General features: G+C 39.4%; 1 protein-coding gene across 3 annotated transcripts in view; it reads right to left on the bottom strand.

The window, feature by feature from the left end:
* The window catches only part of SPON1 (spondin 1), a 508,261-nt gene that overhangs the window by 117,216 nt on the left and 374,822 nt on the right, over positions 1 to 16,223 (bottom strand). For all 3 annotated transcript variants that reach the window (XM_064512946.1, XM_064512947.1, XM_026104482.2), the window contains 2 exons: positions 15,242 to 15,364; positions 9,757 to 9,905 (listed from right to left, as the gene is read on the bottom strand). In XM_064512946.1, the coding sequence (XP_064369016.1) occupies positions 9,757 to 9,905; positions 15,242 to 15,364 (272 nt within the window). The remainder of the gene's footprint in view (positions 1 to 9,756; positions 9,906 to 15,241; positions 15,365 to 16,223) is intronic.

Below are 16,223 nucleotides of genomic sequence, written 5' to 3'. Positions count from 1 at the left end.
GGGACCGAGAAGCGGCAGCAGTGACGGTAGGGCAGCGCGGGCTCCTGGGACCAAAATCCATGTCAGGAGTGCCGAACTGCTGCTATCAGCTGGAGGCTTGTGCCCCAACACTAGCAACACAAGGTGAACCAATGCATCCAAAGCGCTCACGTTTTAAATATAATAGAGGGGCTGACTGAAATAAAACAATTTGAAAGTCATCTAATCACATCTTTCCAAAGGATTAATCTGCTACAGGAGAGCAATAATTTTAGGATAGCAGAGGAGTATGATAAAATCTAACAGCAGGAATTGAAAAAGCAAGTTATTTCTTAAGACTTTTAGTTTAGCAAATAATGTCTAGCAATTCAATCATATTGCCTGGAACAGAAGACATTTCCTAGTTACTTTTATGTCACTGCACTGAAGAGCTAAAATTATTGCACTGTGTCCAAATGAAAGAGTTTACTAAAGCCAGAAGCAGCTCCCTCCCTGCTCTAGCACCGCTTTACTGTAATCTAGGCAGTTATCGAAGAGGTAGAGTAAATCTTTTTAAACATTAACCTTTCAACCATTATAGAAATTAAAAATGGGTAGGAGCTCTGGATGGTCCCACTTCAAGATTTCACATCAGAATTTGCTGAGGAAAGATTAGGCTTTGAGCTAAACTTTTCTTTTTCCTTGAAGGGTCTATCTTCTGCAAAAAAGAAATTTCTATCTCATTTGGAATTTTTTTGTCCAAAGAGAATCTGATTATTGGATTTTTATTAAAATGTTAGCTCTCTTCTCATTTTATATTAGAAATATAGGGTCTGTGAAAATTGGAAGAAAATGTCAACTCAGGCAAATTAAAACAAATGAAAAGGAAATTGTCTGTTAAGCTATTAAAACCTCAAGTTATAGTTTATGCTGTTTCATATCAATAACCGAGTAATAATTCACAGGGCAAAAGTTCAAAGACTCCCATACAAGATAGCAGTGTGCATCCTCTAATTCATAAGGCAAGATGAGAGCTCGCAACCTTAATTTTTAAAAATCAAACAGCCTATGTATTTACTATTAAATAGTAAACAAGTTTAAATCAATTAAAAGATAAAATGAGAATTTTTTTTCATGTAATCTTTCTCGTCTATTACAGGAACCACCACCAATCCTCAGCTGATACAGAAGGAAGATATAAAGTCACCAATAACTTAGCAAGAGGGCGCTAAGAAAGAAGGCCTGAGCCTACTACATCCTCCTGCAGCTTCTCCCAGCAGCAAGTGAAGAGCAGCCTGCCTCACCTCGCACCAGCCACCGGCCCCGGGGAGCGCAGCGGAGGCTGCCCGCGTCCCTGGCTGACAACGCTTCGCTCCTTAAAATTAGTTACTACCAGGTTGGAGAATGATCCGCGGGCAGAGCACAGGCCAGAAGTTAAGAGCCAGGAGGGAGAAGCGCTGTTGATGCTGCATTTCTACGGCAGAACAACGTGCAACGTGTACAAGTCGACCAGAAGTTATTTCATATGAAAACAACATCATTACACGATCCTGCTCAGCGCTGACAAATTGGAGATTATTTTCTAACATCAGGTAGCTGAAGAAGTGTTCTGCTATGCAACAGTATACTGAGACAGACCTTCCCAGGCCGCAGCTGCGCACGCAGCTGGCTTTTGCTCTACAGCGTGACTCTGTCAGTTGTTAAATCACAAATGCTTTAAGGAAATACATATCCACTGGAACAGGACTGCAGAGCGGCACACGAGCTCCTCGAAAGCACGAGCACAAAAATTCTCCAACTTAAACTTGTATAGGATCTTTAACAGCCGAAAGTACATTCACTTCTCTGCACACAACTAATACAAAGAGAAATGGAAAAAAGCAATCCCACAGAACAGCGATCTGGGCGTTTCACCGAGATTTACAGCCCTCCTGACAAACAGTAAGATTACAGTAAGAGCTTCCAGTAAGATTACAACAGTTTCCTGTTTTTACTACTAAACCTCTGAAGCAGCAACTTAAAAAAAATATGAAAAGGTACTGTTAACCAAGTCACTATTTTGCTAAAGCTTTGACCCAAAGCTAAATAAAATTTGCCTGGTGCTCTAAACCGGGGAGGTAAGCACAGGCACTAGAGGCAGTTTTGCCCCAGACAGGCACTGCGGTGGCATCTGCATTGCGCTCGAAGACTTACGAGATTATCCATAAAGCAATGGTATTTCCAGTGCACTCACATAAACGCTACTTCTGCTATTCACTTGGGTTAGCTGCCTGCACGTACCATTGAGAGAGAGCTGAATCTTTTGTTTTGGCCCAGGAGATAGGCCATCCTATATTTACTGGCCAGAGCTTAATTTGTAGAATAGTGAGTGCCTTCAGTGGCTTTTAGACTAAGTGACAGTGTTTTGTACTATTCAGAACTGATTTTCTCTCAGAAAATGATATGCATTTTGCAGTATTTTCAGGGAATATTTTCACCAACAAAATTTTTGCTGACTGAAATAGAAGTGAGCATTTACTAGAAAAAGACAAAAAAATTTTCTACCTTCATAGTCGAATATTTTTGGTATCTCAAAGTGAACATTCCCCACATTCAGTTATTTTTACAGCTAAAACGTGATTGCTTAACAGTTGCACAAACAGCCCAAACTCTTGCAATAGCATCCCAATTAGAGAGCAGTAGGCAGAAACTGTGAAACCAACTACTGCCTTACTCATGGGGACAGGGACTACATTGCTTATAGAAGCCTACCGCAATAAAACTCGGTGAAGAAAAGTTAAATTTTGCTTTTTCTACACCTTCCTCAGAAGAATAAGGATTGGTAGAAACACAGCTTGCTTACTGTCATATCAGACAAAAGTTAATTTTCTCTTCCTTGTTTTCATTTCTCGAATATACAGGCTTGCTTCTCTTTTTAAAATGCTGTGACTTCTAAGTATTGGTCTCATAAACCATAAGTAGTACAGCATCAGAGAAAATTAAGTGTTACTAAAAAAAAGGGAGGATTGTATTTCAATAGCTGTCAGAAAAGGGGCACTTTTTAAAGATGTGTCTTTTCAAAATGATTTCTGCAGTTTGACCTACCTTGACATGGTGCTCACAACAATTAGTCATGTCAGGAAGACAAAAACAGCATGGCATTCAACACCAGCTATGTTACTCACTAGAAAAGTAAACCTTTATTATCATCAAGTAATTAAAAAGAATGTAATTGGGATGAATAGGGTTTTTTTTTCTTTCAAGATACTCTAAAGCAGCATCAGCTGGGAGTCATCTCATTTACAGATTCCTACCGACACTTATTGGAAGACAGAATCACCCCAGAAGAAGTGCTCTGAGCCCCACTGCACAACCTATACACTGGTAGATAAAACTTCCCTTTCCAACATAAACACATGGCAATTCCTTTTTGGCAGAAATACTTTGTAAGATTTAGTGTAGGAAACAGGCATTTCAAAATTTCTAATTACCAAAAATGACAGAGATTTTACATTATTAGATAAGGAATATTTTCCAAACGGAAAGAATGGAAATCTGCTGCTTAGCATTTGAAAATGGCATACAAAGTACTATAACTCACAGCAGAGGACAATGCATGGCAGGCACTAATTCATGTTCTAACAGACCAAACAAAAGTTTAGATATGAATTCACAATCAGCAGCTTGATCTATCCAGAATGACATTAAATGCAGCCTTAAAATCAAGTATTCAGGCTGTAACTAAACTAGAAAGCATGCTGGGATAGTATTTCGCTATTTCACTATCAGAGTCAAAAATATACTGAAAGTTTATGGGCTTTGCCTTGAAACCTAAAGGTCCAATGCACACTTTTGGACTATTTGTACTAATACTGGCTGTACTCTTCACATTAGACTTTAGGGCCATACTGATGTTTTCCTGCCCATTTGTGTCTCTGCAACAGAAACTGGCGCCTCTGAAGAGCAGCGAGAAGGTAAGTAAGGCGCACAGGGGGCCATTCAATAGCCCCAGCTCCAGGCACTGAGGTGGAATCGGCCCTAAAAGTACGTTTACTCCATTTAAGGTAGGGTTTAGCTAAGACGGACATCCTTATTGATTAATCTTACCTGGTTTACATGTGTAACAATACTAGTAAAGAGATGTTAATAGTAGCACATGGCAGATCAATCCTGTATGTGGTCTGGTCTCCACCTGCAATGAAGCCCAAGCAACATGTTTTCACTAAATCTGTAATCTGTGCTAGCTACTTTAAACTAACACAGATTTAATTGCTTCTGCAGCAATCACAACTTTCAAGGGCCGTACCCTGCGACGTTACGAGGGGCGGGCATGGTCCCCAAAGCTGCAGTAAGCATTCAGGGAGAATTTTTATCTGTTCAACCAAATGCCCAATTGCAACCCAGCTGAACCTCTCTGCTTAGCTAATTTTAACGTACACAACAACAGATAAACCAAAAAAAGCAAAATTTTGAGCCTGTTTTGGGAACATCCGACAATAATTTGCCAACCAACTATAACAAAAAGTAATGGACATGCCACAGATTCCTCTTTGTAATTCAGGTACTCTCTGTTAAAGGCAGAATGGAACAGTAAGTGTTTCCCCAAAATACTGACATTACATTTCTCAAAAAAAGAGTCAATCCAACAATGAAATTACTTTCATTTTGACCCTCTTCTATTTTTTATTAAGTAGTTATATTAAAAAAAATCAAAATCAGAACTATTTTATCAAAACAAATGTTTGGATAGTCATAACAATTATATATTTTCTTTGGCATGAAACCGACTCTGTAATGAGTGTCATCTGGAGAACAAGCTGAGAGTACAAGTCGTATTTCTTGGAGACAGTGAAGAGATACAAAATATATATAGTGTTATTCATCCTGGTTTTCAAAAATATTGGTGATAAAATGACAGTATTTACCTTAAAATAATGAGACAAAAATAAACCAGTTTTCTTATGCTTGGAGGCATTTAAATCAAATGGGAATAAGACTGTATCTTCACCTTGTTTTATCTGCCTGCGACACAAGTCTTGACCCATGGTTTAGCCCATCATCTTTTTTACAGAGCGGCAATAGGGATGCAGAACTCCCCTTTCAAACTCTGTGCTTGTTTCTGTGCTGATGGTTTTCCAGAGAACAAACTACAGACAAATCAGACTTTCTGAAAACAAAGGTGTCCTGAAGGGAAAGACTGAATTTATTTTAGAGATAAATGAAGTCAGTGAATGTGCTTTTGCTCACACAATTCCTTTTCCACACTTTGTCTGTTCATTTATAACCACTGAAGCACAACGCATGAATTATCCTATTGTACACACAACCACTGGGCAGGTTGTTTTAGCAAACCTCTTACGTACTGTGGCTTTCTCACCAGGCCACCAGGAAAAAAGTTTAATAAAAAGGATGATTAGTTCCTCTAAGTCCTCCCAGATACGCAGACGACAAAGTAAGTTTACGGCGCACTGGAGCACCCACGCAGGAACGTCCCACGGGCTCGTCGCAGCGCGACCGCGAAGCAGAGCCCGGCGAGGTGCTCGCTCCCGAGCGGGAGTCGGCGGCGTTTCAGCCGCTTGCCTAATGGCAACGCAAGCGTCCGTGCCCAGCACTCGTTAGCTAACAGCACGTAACTGTTAGGACACTTTTGGGTGAAGCTTCATTTAAAGAAAACCTCTTTTTGGTTTCACGCACGAACAGTAACTTTTCTGAAATTTTCCTCAGAAAAATCATCACACAGATTTTCCCGGTCTGAATAAAGACTTAGCGGGTGTCAGTTACACAGAGGCCGCTCTCATAAACACCTGTCTCCCGCATTCAGCAAGCGGCAGCAATGCACCATGCCGCAGGCAGGCAGCGTATTTCTGAACTCACATCTGGCCTCGCGTGGACGGCGTTTCGCTGCCCCGGGAGCGCTCGGGGCCGGGGCACCAGTCACAGTGCTGCCCTTCGCCCGCTTTTCTGCCTGGCTGCGCTTTGGAATTTTACCTCCGTGTTCCCCAAAATACGAGCCCAGTTTAAACAGATTTTAAAAAGAAACAAAAGATCAAACCAACTTACTCAAAATGTTGTGGCACATATTGATACCCTGCACTGTTCTCGCCAATATCCAGTTATAACGCCAGCTCGCTGCTCTGACTAGACCGTCAGGGGAATTAATGCAGGTTTGATGCAGCCACATAGGCCTGATACTGAAACTGGCTGCAACATTCACTAATTTCATGTGTCATTTCAGCAAGAGCAGCCCATGAGATTGTAGCCAGTTAGCTGCTTTATGTACCCCTAAAATCACAGTCGCCTCTGATCTGAATCCCTCTGCTCGCTGTATAAATACACCACCTTTTTGCAAAGATACGACACACGCTCAGTGGCAGAGAACACAATGTTTGGAAAGCAGAGAGAGACACGATTTTCATTCTTTTCCACATCACCTTCAAACTCACTGCCTCTTCCCCCAGTGCTCAGTAGGGTCTCCCACAGTTGTGTCTCCACTTGCATTTCATCCCATACCCTCCCCATGCCCCTGCTGCTTCTGCACCAAGCCGTAATCTTTGTACCCTCACATCTGGATGCATCAAACCCTTATTTATATAGTATTTGCTAAGTCCGTGTAAAAAAGTAGTCTCTTTTTTAGTACAAAGATGATAATTAAGACCAACTTTGTCCATTTGTTGCAGATTTACTATGAGAAAACCTTGAGTCAATTCCCAAAAAAGTAGCAAAAACTGTAAATCAGATGTGGCATATGGAATGCTCCGCTATACTTCCAATCCATCTGGATTTATACATTATTGTTAGGAAGGAAAAAAAAAAAAAAAAATCAAGCCACCACTCAGCAAGGACGAAAACACAAATTATCCAGGATCAAGGCATACTTTCTATGCCCAGATATGCCAATTTTATTAAAGGAGGAAAAGAATGATAGTATACCCACCGCATCTCTACCCCTACCTCCCATAACCTGTTATTCAAGTTGTTTCTCCCCAATTCCTTACATATGCCTTTAATACATTAAATTATAAATTATTTTTTATTTTATTTCTCTTAATTTTGGAAGATTCTTGTCAAACTCGCCAATTGTTCTTATACCATGATGACATACACAAAAGCATCACAAAACAGCATGTGAACTTTAGTACATATAGCCTTTGACTAAACCAGCTTTCTTGGGGGCAAAATGCTCTTTGAGGTTGTTCTAAACTCTCTACATAGCAATAATCTATCGAGATCTGTAGAAATAATCGCACTCTCTATGTATATATCTCCCTATATATAACTCTCTATATAATTTAAGTGTGGTTGAGGAGACCTTGAAGTACTGTCTCTTAACACACAGCAGATGCCAAAAATGCATATGACTAGTCAACAATATCATCTTGGAAAGTATTTTAGTTTTGCTGACTTCATCTTTAAAAGTATAAAAAATAGGAAAGAGTCAAATGTAGCAAAAATGATCGCACAGAGAGATTTGTAATATGTGTTCAAAATTAAGGAGTAGATTATTCTCTCTGAAGAAGAGATGATTAAAGAAAGATGCTTGTGATATATAACGACTCATAGCAAAATTTCTAATTATTATTATATTCTATAGTAATTTATATATTTGTATAAAAACAACAGGTGATTCATCTAAAGGCAATGCAAGTAACACGTTCTGCAAAATGCATCTGAATGATAAATAGTTATTCATTAATTTAAGATACTTTTTTGTTTAGCACTGAAATGTAAAAGCACTATTTTCCATTCTTGCAATATTCATTAAAAAATCAAAATTAATGGTTAAAACCTGTACTTCATAAAAAGAACAGACATTGAATAATTGAAAAAAATTCTTAACTGCTCAATATACAAAACGGGTTTTAGTGAAAATCTACAGAAGTTGGACACGACAGTGAATAAATGTTTTGATGATTACCTCAGACGTGCAAGCTGTGGATGCACATACACTACATAACATAATACAAATACATTGTCGTGGGTTCTGAAAACACTGCTGCAAAACTTAGATACTCATGGAAATTATTTAGTAAGCTATCAGATCCGATGCATAACATTTTTTTAAATCTAAAATATTTTCCTTATTCATTTTATATTCCAAATCAGAGAATTTGCTTTTTCCTGAAATTAGCAGCCAAAAAGGGCTTTAGCCACAGCTAGCCTACTCAAGTATATATAGTGTTGCTCCAAATTCTCCCCCAGCAGCCCAAGCAGACAAAGCGTGTTCCTTCCTCCTTGGACGTTACCTGCACCGCACCGCAGGAGAGCAGCCTCGGCACCCGGCCCACGTACGAAAATAGTGTGACTGCCTTAAAGGTCACTCTCTCACAGCACTGCAGTGGTGCTTCCATAAAGATGTAATTGCATTTGGGCCGTGAACTTCTCACTGCTGTATATTCAGATACTCAACAAGCTAAAATTTTCTGCAGGAAGTGCTCATTAAATGTAAGTCTAGTGGAAAATGTTTAGATCCCTAACACCTAATCTATTTACATTCAATCTTTTGAGCTCTAGGAGGGTCATCAACTGAATGAAAATGCTTCTCTTTTTCCAGAGGAAGTGTTAAGTCTGCTCTGCTACTCTGTAGGCAAGACAGATGACTGCATACAGCTGAGGAGAAAGAGGAAGGGGGGCTGGTTTTTCCGCAAGCCCCTCTCGCTGCCAGAGGGACGAGGCGCAGAGGTGCCAGAGCCCCAGGGAGCACTGCACGAAGGGCAGCACGCGCATGTGGAATTGCGGTACAACAACAGAAGCACGATACCAGCTAACACAGAAGAGAAGCAAAAAGGAACAAGAACCTCATCATCATCATCCTACAAACAGCAATGACAGGAGATCTGAGTTTACTGACTTTAAACTCCTTGCCCCTCTACAAGTGGAAAGTCTTCAAGAAATACATGAGAAGTACCGCATTTCAATTAAAGACCAAATTGTGCCTCTCATGGCACGCTAGAGGCTGGCTTAGCTAAGCAGGCACACACAACACCAGAACCAGCCCTTTGGCTCACATGTCGCTCTCCCTTGCAGTGTGCTTCCATTGACCTAGATAACAATTCTGCATCGGACCAGGGGTTTTATTTTCTTCACTTATATCACTCAATCGGTTTGGGGGAAAAAACAGGAAAGAGGAAGCAGAGACTCCAGTCAGCCAGATCTGTCTAACTTTTCTTCCTTGACTGTAGTTATAACCCTTTATAAGCTATTTGAAAGAGAGATTCCTGAATCAATTCTTTGTAAGATGATGTACAGTAAAGGCTCTTCTACCCTTAACCATAATCCTTACTCAACAAGTTTTGTTAGTGCAACTGTGTAAAGTTTTCCTACTCAACAATGATGATCATCTCAATTTCCTGTAACAGCATTTCTGACTTGGATCAATCTGCAGCAAATTGCAAATAAGGTGCTTACCAGAAAAGTTAAAAATACTATAATACAATATAAACTAAATGTCACCACATCAAAAAGGAATAAGGCACACTGCTTACCATCTTCAAGATGCTCCTTTAACAAATTTTAAGTGTCTTCATGATTAAGCCAGGAAAGATGAATTTTCCTTTTATATCTCCGATTTCTGCCTTGCCTGACACAAAGATCTTCTAAGTTCAAAATACTACTACTACCCACTTGTCCTTTTACAGACAAAAAGGGTTGCCAGAGTCGAAATGAATGTGGAAAGACAGGCAGCTTTCCATATCTGCTTACCTGAAAATTAGCCAGCACAATGAGGTGCTCAGGCATTTTCAATGACAAATCATTCACTGTCCTAGGTTGGATGCATTTTTAAAAGTACGTACTGTTAATTTAAAAAAACATTGCACTTACCTGCTGTCGAATTTCTTCTTCCATCTTTACTGGGGAGCCCAACTCTGCAACTTGTTTGACACCCTCACTAGCATATCCTCCATACTCCCAAAGGATGTAGTTCTTCGAGTGGGAACTACCAATGATTGCCGACCAATGGTTGGTTCGTCCTTTCAAGAAAGAAAAATGGAAAAAAAGATTAGACTTCATGAACATACTGGCTTTTGTAACATCAATACTCGCTACCGTCAAGACTGCCTCAAAGAATAATCCACAGCCTTTTATTAAGGTGAAAGGCCTGAAGTGCCCAGTCTTCATCAGTACTGAGTATTTTCATGTGTTGTATGCCATCAGTTCTTATTAAAACAATACACCGTATTTTTTGAGTAAAAACAAACCATTGAACTACAGAAATATAACACTACATTAAATATTAGATATCATAACAAAACACACAAATGGTGAGAAAGATTGCATTTCAATTGAATAAGCAGCCCCCCAAAAGAGATAGACCTAGTATAATTCCTCACTTAAGCTTCATCAGGAAGTTTAAGAAGCCTTTTAATTTTAGGTTTCCATGTAAAATATTTTTGTAGATGAAACTTTGAACGGAAAACTTCAGTGGTCACTCAAAGATTTAACAGCAAGTTATTTTCTTACCAATACTGTTTTCTAACAGCAGCACACTAAGATTTGCATTTGGGCAATGACAGCAGGTTGCCACTAAATGCTAAATTTTTGTATAAGCACGATTGTATTATTGTTGAACATTACAAAGATTATTGTTCATAGCTTTATACCCAACCATTTTCAGGCATGCAAGGAGATATAAAGGGCTTAAAGCCAGAAAACAACTCCAGCAGCTCCCTGTAGAAATGGAGGCATAACTTTTGCTTTCTGTGGGCAAATGGCGTCCAGCATTCCTTCCAAACCGTTTTTGAAAGAGTGGTGAGGAAGTGCTTTTATCGGTACTCACATACCTATTCTCTCTGCTTCTACGTATTTAAATTATATATGCACCATGTTTGTTTTTTTTTCCCTCCTTAACCTTTAGTAGGGGTTGCCTGTACTTTAGGAAGGAAGCAAAGAAGTGAATTTCGATGTCCGTATTTCTTCAGTTTGCTTGCTCAGATGTCTCACAGCGTAACTGTGCTAGAGCCAGGCACTTCTGGTCTGGTTTCTTATCTCACTGAACAGAAAAATTTGGAAGTTTAAAGAAAAAGTGTTAGAGAAGCTTGATGGAATTGAAAGGAGAATAGAAAAGAAATACGGAGTCACAGAAGCCCCACGGTACTGGAAATAAAAATGAATTAATGTTTGCATTTAAGTGTCAGATAAACAGCACTCTGGAAACAAATGGGATTAGAGGAAAAGGATGAGTAAACGAACTGCTTGCATAAGCAGACAGTGTGGTAACAGTGCAAAGAGACTGTAGGGGATGAGGAAGACTGATAGAATGAGACAATGTTTAATATTTTTCTTTGCAATGCAGAAGGAAAAGTAACAGTAAGAACAGAGCTAGAAAGTACAGTAAACGAATGAAAAATGAATAACAAAGTAAACAAAAGGAATGCAAATTTAAGATGTGAAAGGTGAGACAATGAAATTGAAAGAGAGAGTGTATGGAATAGAATAAACAAACTCAGATGTTTCCAACATAATCCCAGGAGTATAGAAAATAGATTAGAAATAAAAATGAACAATAATAGTAGGGAAAAAAAAAGCCTGGAAAAATGCAGCAATCAGAATAAATAGATGAAAGGAGATGGCCTAGCAACATAATGAGTAGAGCCTCCACAGTTTCCCTAGTGCTAGACTTGGACCAAAACAAACCTACTGAGTTCTGAGCTAGAGCAGACCTGAAATTTTCAGACCCCATCCGAACTAATCAGCAATTAAGCCCCAAATGGAGGAAGAAAAAAAACAAAACCACCCTACAATTGGGTAACAGCTGCAGAGATTACAGCGTGAGAAGACCGTTTCTTGATCTAATAATTGTGTCTTAAAAAGACACAGGCACCTTGACAAGCCAAATACAGATATTATCATTCGGCTCCAGTGATGGCCCGTCCTGCCCCTTCTTTCCTTCTAGCCCGCAGGTCTGCCTGTCTCACAAGCCACAGGGTGCAGCTTTCCCTGAAATGCAGTACGTGGCTCTCACCGAAACTTACTGAAAGAGAGGGTTCCACATAGTCTCTACAAAAGAAAAACATGTCACTATAGAGAGGAACCAGAGAACCTCAAGTCTTTAGGAAAACGTTCCTCCAAAATGAGAGGCATCTCTTTTATAGGAGTTTGTCTTCAAACTAACTCAATGCCCATTCTGGAATAACCCACCACTGCTGCCATTCAAAGAACATGCTCATCCTTAAGCAAGCATGGACAAGAGTGACTACGGACAACAGTCAGTGACTTTGCATTCAACATGATAAAGAAAAGGAAGTTCACTCACATGCCACACTCTAAGGAAAAACGCCTTGTATAATTAGTAAAACCAATACTGAAATGTTCCAGGTGCTCTAGAACTTTTCTCCCCCTATATCTGAAATCGGGCAAGGAAGTCTGAAGTCATGGCAGTCAGAGCCCATCCTACTTCACTGACCACTTCCCCCAGGAAAGCTATTAGCTCTGCAAAGAAAGCAGCTGGCCCACCTACTTGCCCAAATGAGCAGTTTAAGGTTCATTTGAGCCTTGCCAAAGGCCATATTGGCATTAAACTTTTTACAAACCTGCCCAACACTTGCAAATATTTTACTTATCACCATGAACCTCCTGTTTGTGAGAATGAAAAGACAACTCTATGTACTTTCTTAAACCTTCTCCTCTAAACACTAGAGAAACTTCAGTACCAAATAATCTGAGTCATGCATTAGCAAGGGCCAGAGGTATTTTGTATCACCAGTCCACTGGTCACTATCCAATTTTTAAGGTGGCACACAGAATACAGACAGGTTTTCAATGGTCTTATTTCACTTCCTTTATGTATGAGTAGCGCCTCAACTGACACAATTAGATGCATGTTTTGCATATAGACCAAGGTGCCTGCACACACGAAAGCGTATTCTCTGATGTATTTCATAGATTGGCCATGTGAAATCATGCTGGAGGGCATGAATATTCCCATTATGATATATGGATGCTACCCAGAAACACTAAATGCTTGTAAGCCACAAGGACACATGTAAATACAAATCCTTCTGGCTAGCAAAATGCAAAAGGAAAAATGTGATAGTTCCACTTCCTTGAGCCAGATTTAATAACAGATAAAATATTCAGCTTCCAATAGTCCTATTATCAGGAGCTATGATAGCTTGTGAAAATGTAGCTGGAAAGCACGCAAGCTCTTCTCAAGTCCTATTCTGCAGATCAAACAAGAGTTTAAAATTTTTCAGCATCTCTGATGTTCATGAAAGCAGAATTACTTTATGTATTATGTTTTCAACAAACGGCCCTTCTAAGGCCATTTGTATGCCTCTCCTCGTTCACTCGATGGTTGGCATGCTCAGAACAAGATTACGTTGTAGTGGTTTCATTCTGAGCACTGTTTTACGAACTCAGCGGGTCTGATGACTCCTAAACACGCAATACGTATTTAAACTGAAGGGAACAGAGGTATTTTAATTGCACTGATATAACAATTGTAAAATTATTCCTAATCCATGGAATCTGTGAAAACCTAAAAATGGTTTCCTGGAATTAAAAGCTTTGCCCAGTATCTTCCAGAAAATTTTTGTTTGACAGCAAAAGAAAATACTTTATTTGTCGAAAGCAGTTCTTCAGAGAAAAGCTAAACAGAATTCCTATTGCTTAGAGACTTCTAAGGCAAGTCAGAAAACAAGTAAAAGAAAAGATGAGAAATATAAAATTTGTGATCTTCTATTTCAGACATGTTGATGACGTGAGAGCAGAAGTTTTTCATGTGATAGCTTCACAAATAATAAGTGATTTACCACAGCCCATCATGAATAGAATTTCATTTTAATGTAAATTGCTGCATGAGTTCAACATTTTAAAGGATAATGTTGACAATTGGTTTTCATTTTTAATACCACTACAATCTGGATGAAAGATCATCATCATAACTTTCAGGAATTTCAATGTAAAATGTAATCAGCTGTTATTACTGGGCTTAATCCTGCTAACATTATAGGGTTATTTCTGCACTCAAGTGACTCAGTGTGCTCCAATTTCTGAAGTAGAACATATTAATATACATCACTACTTTGCAGCTGGGGAGAGACAGCAGTATATACAATGAACCATTGTGGTAAACTATTGCAACTTGCTTACTTTCAGTCATGCACCCATACTCTTAGCGCGTTCACTGACTTAGATTATTTAAAAGGGCATTTTTTTCTGGTATTATCTCACTAAGTCACAGTAATTTTATAGTTTTCAATCATTTTCTCATGCCCTATTTCTAACTACCAGCTAAATCCACACAAATATTGCATATAAAGTGTGCCACTTAGCAGACATATAAATCATCCCATAGCCTAAAAGGGCATTCCCTGCAATTACTGGATCTTTGGCTTATTTTATCTTCCATGTATTATGCTGATAAATCACATCTGAACTATGTTATGTTCAACCTAAAACAAGACAGAATGAATGTATGACAGAATCAATGTAAGCAAAACCACTTACACTGTTATAACTATGAAAAAGTTGATATACAAACCACCTCTGAATTACATGATGACATTCTGACACAGTGACAGTAATACAAAAGAAATCCTACACACAATGGTTATAATAAATATCAGCCCCACACAACATAAAGTTTAAAGGCCAATAAATGTGACTCATTCTCAAAACATTTCCTAGCCTTTATTGTCACAGACCATCAAGCCAATAATTAAAGAGTAAATACCTAATAAGCATGTTTTTGTAGCTTTAATTTTCTGCAGTTACTTTGATTATTGCAACAGCAATACTGATTCTGTAGTTCAGGAAGCCTCTTGCCAAATTCAACTGCTCTCACAGTAAAGATGAGTTTTCTTGTGTCCAAGCGGAATTTCCTGTGTAATTTCCTGTGAAATCTTAAAGTTTGTGCCTGTTGCCTCTCATCCTGTCACTGGGCACCACTGAGAAGAGTCTGGCCTGGCCCCATCCTCTTTACACCCTCCCTTCAGCTATTTATACACATCGGTAAGAGCCTCCTGAGCCTTCTCTTCTCCAGGCTGACCAGTCCCAGCTCTCTCAACCTCTCCTCGTACGAGAGATGCTCCAGTCCCTTAATCACCTTAATAGCCCTCATCACAAAGAAATCTTGAAAACATGATCTCATATGCACCTCAAAGTTCAAAAGCTTAGGCAAATCACCAGAAGTCATCTGTGAGGTATATCACTTGCAGGAAGATGCATGAATTTCCAATATTTAGTGTTAGCAGTATTGCATATATGTCATAATTTACACTCCTGAGGTGTAAATAAGTAATATTTTGCATCATAGTACCAGCTCCAATCCCCATCCTAAACCCCATCCTAAAAGAGTAATACTCACGTGGAAAATCTTTCGGATGTGTTTTTTCTGACCAGTTTCCATAAAAAGTTAGCCTGTATTTGGCAGTTCCACAGGCACAACAATCTAAAATTGGTTTGTCAGTCACACCTTCTGAGGCTGAGTCTGAAAAAACAGCAATGAAAGTACCTATTGAAAATGGTTACAATTCAACATCAATTGATGAAAACAAAATTACAACAATAAATACTCCAGTAAGTAAATTTGAGTTAAACACATTTTCTTCTCTTTATCTTTAATTTGGGGCTACATTAGAGTAAACAAGAACTCTGAAATATCTGGATCATACTCACGAGTGGATGTAATAATTCAAATCCACGCTTTTAAATACACATGTGCTGCTATGATTTTGGTTGCCTTCAGACACAAAACTGGGGTTTGCTTCTGATTCTCATCTGATTGATAAGATCTCAAAGCACAGTAGTGCCCAACTTTCTGGCCAGCCAGGCCATGTAAATTCTCCAGCGAGATGTCATGACCACCTGCAACAGCCATCCTCTGGGACCTCAGCTGGACCTCAGCACACACATCACAGAAATGACGCTTCTGCATGCACACACTCCTGCTCACAAATTATTCTGTGGCCAGATCTGATAAACATCCCATGAAGAAGGCAGCTGGGAGAAGGCTAATTCCAGCAGCTCTTTTGGCTACAATCTCTCGAATGGCTTCTCAGAGACAGGCAGGGAGCAGACATGAGGCTAGATGAGTTGTTTTCCCACAGCACAGCATTCCTACTGCTATCTTTCCTGAGGGTACTCCAGCCCTTTAGCTACACTGTGACCAACAGCCTCCTGGACACATGATGCTGAAGAGGTACAGAGCCAGGAAAGTGAGTCACCACCATCAACTCTCTAAACTCTGTCTGTCTCCTGAACAGGCCTTGTAAGAGCATGGGTCATGAGCTAGATGAACTGTTCCAGCCTGCGGTCCTAAATTGTTCAGCTCTGAAGTGGTTATCAGA

This window comes from Dromaius novaehollandiae, chromosome 5 (assembly GCF_036370855.1).
Source record: "Dromaius novaehollandiae isolate bDroNov1 chromosome 5, bDroNov1.hap1, whole genome shotgun sequence".
Taxonomy (NCBI): Eukaryota; Metazoa; Chordata; class Aves; order Casuariiformes; family Dromaiidae; genus Dromaius; species Dromaius novaehollandiae.
Note: the sequence above shows the minus strand (reverse complement) of the source record. Positions and strands in the feature narration are given on the sequence as shown.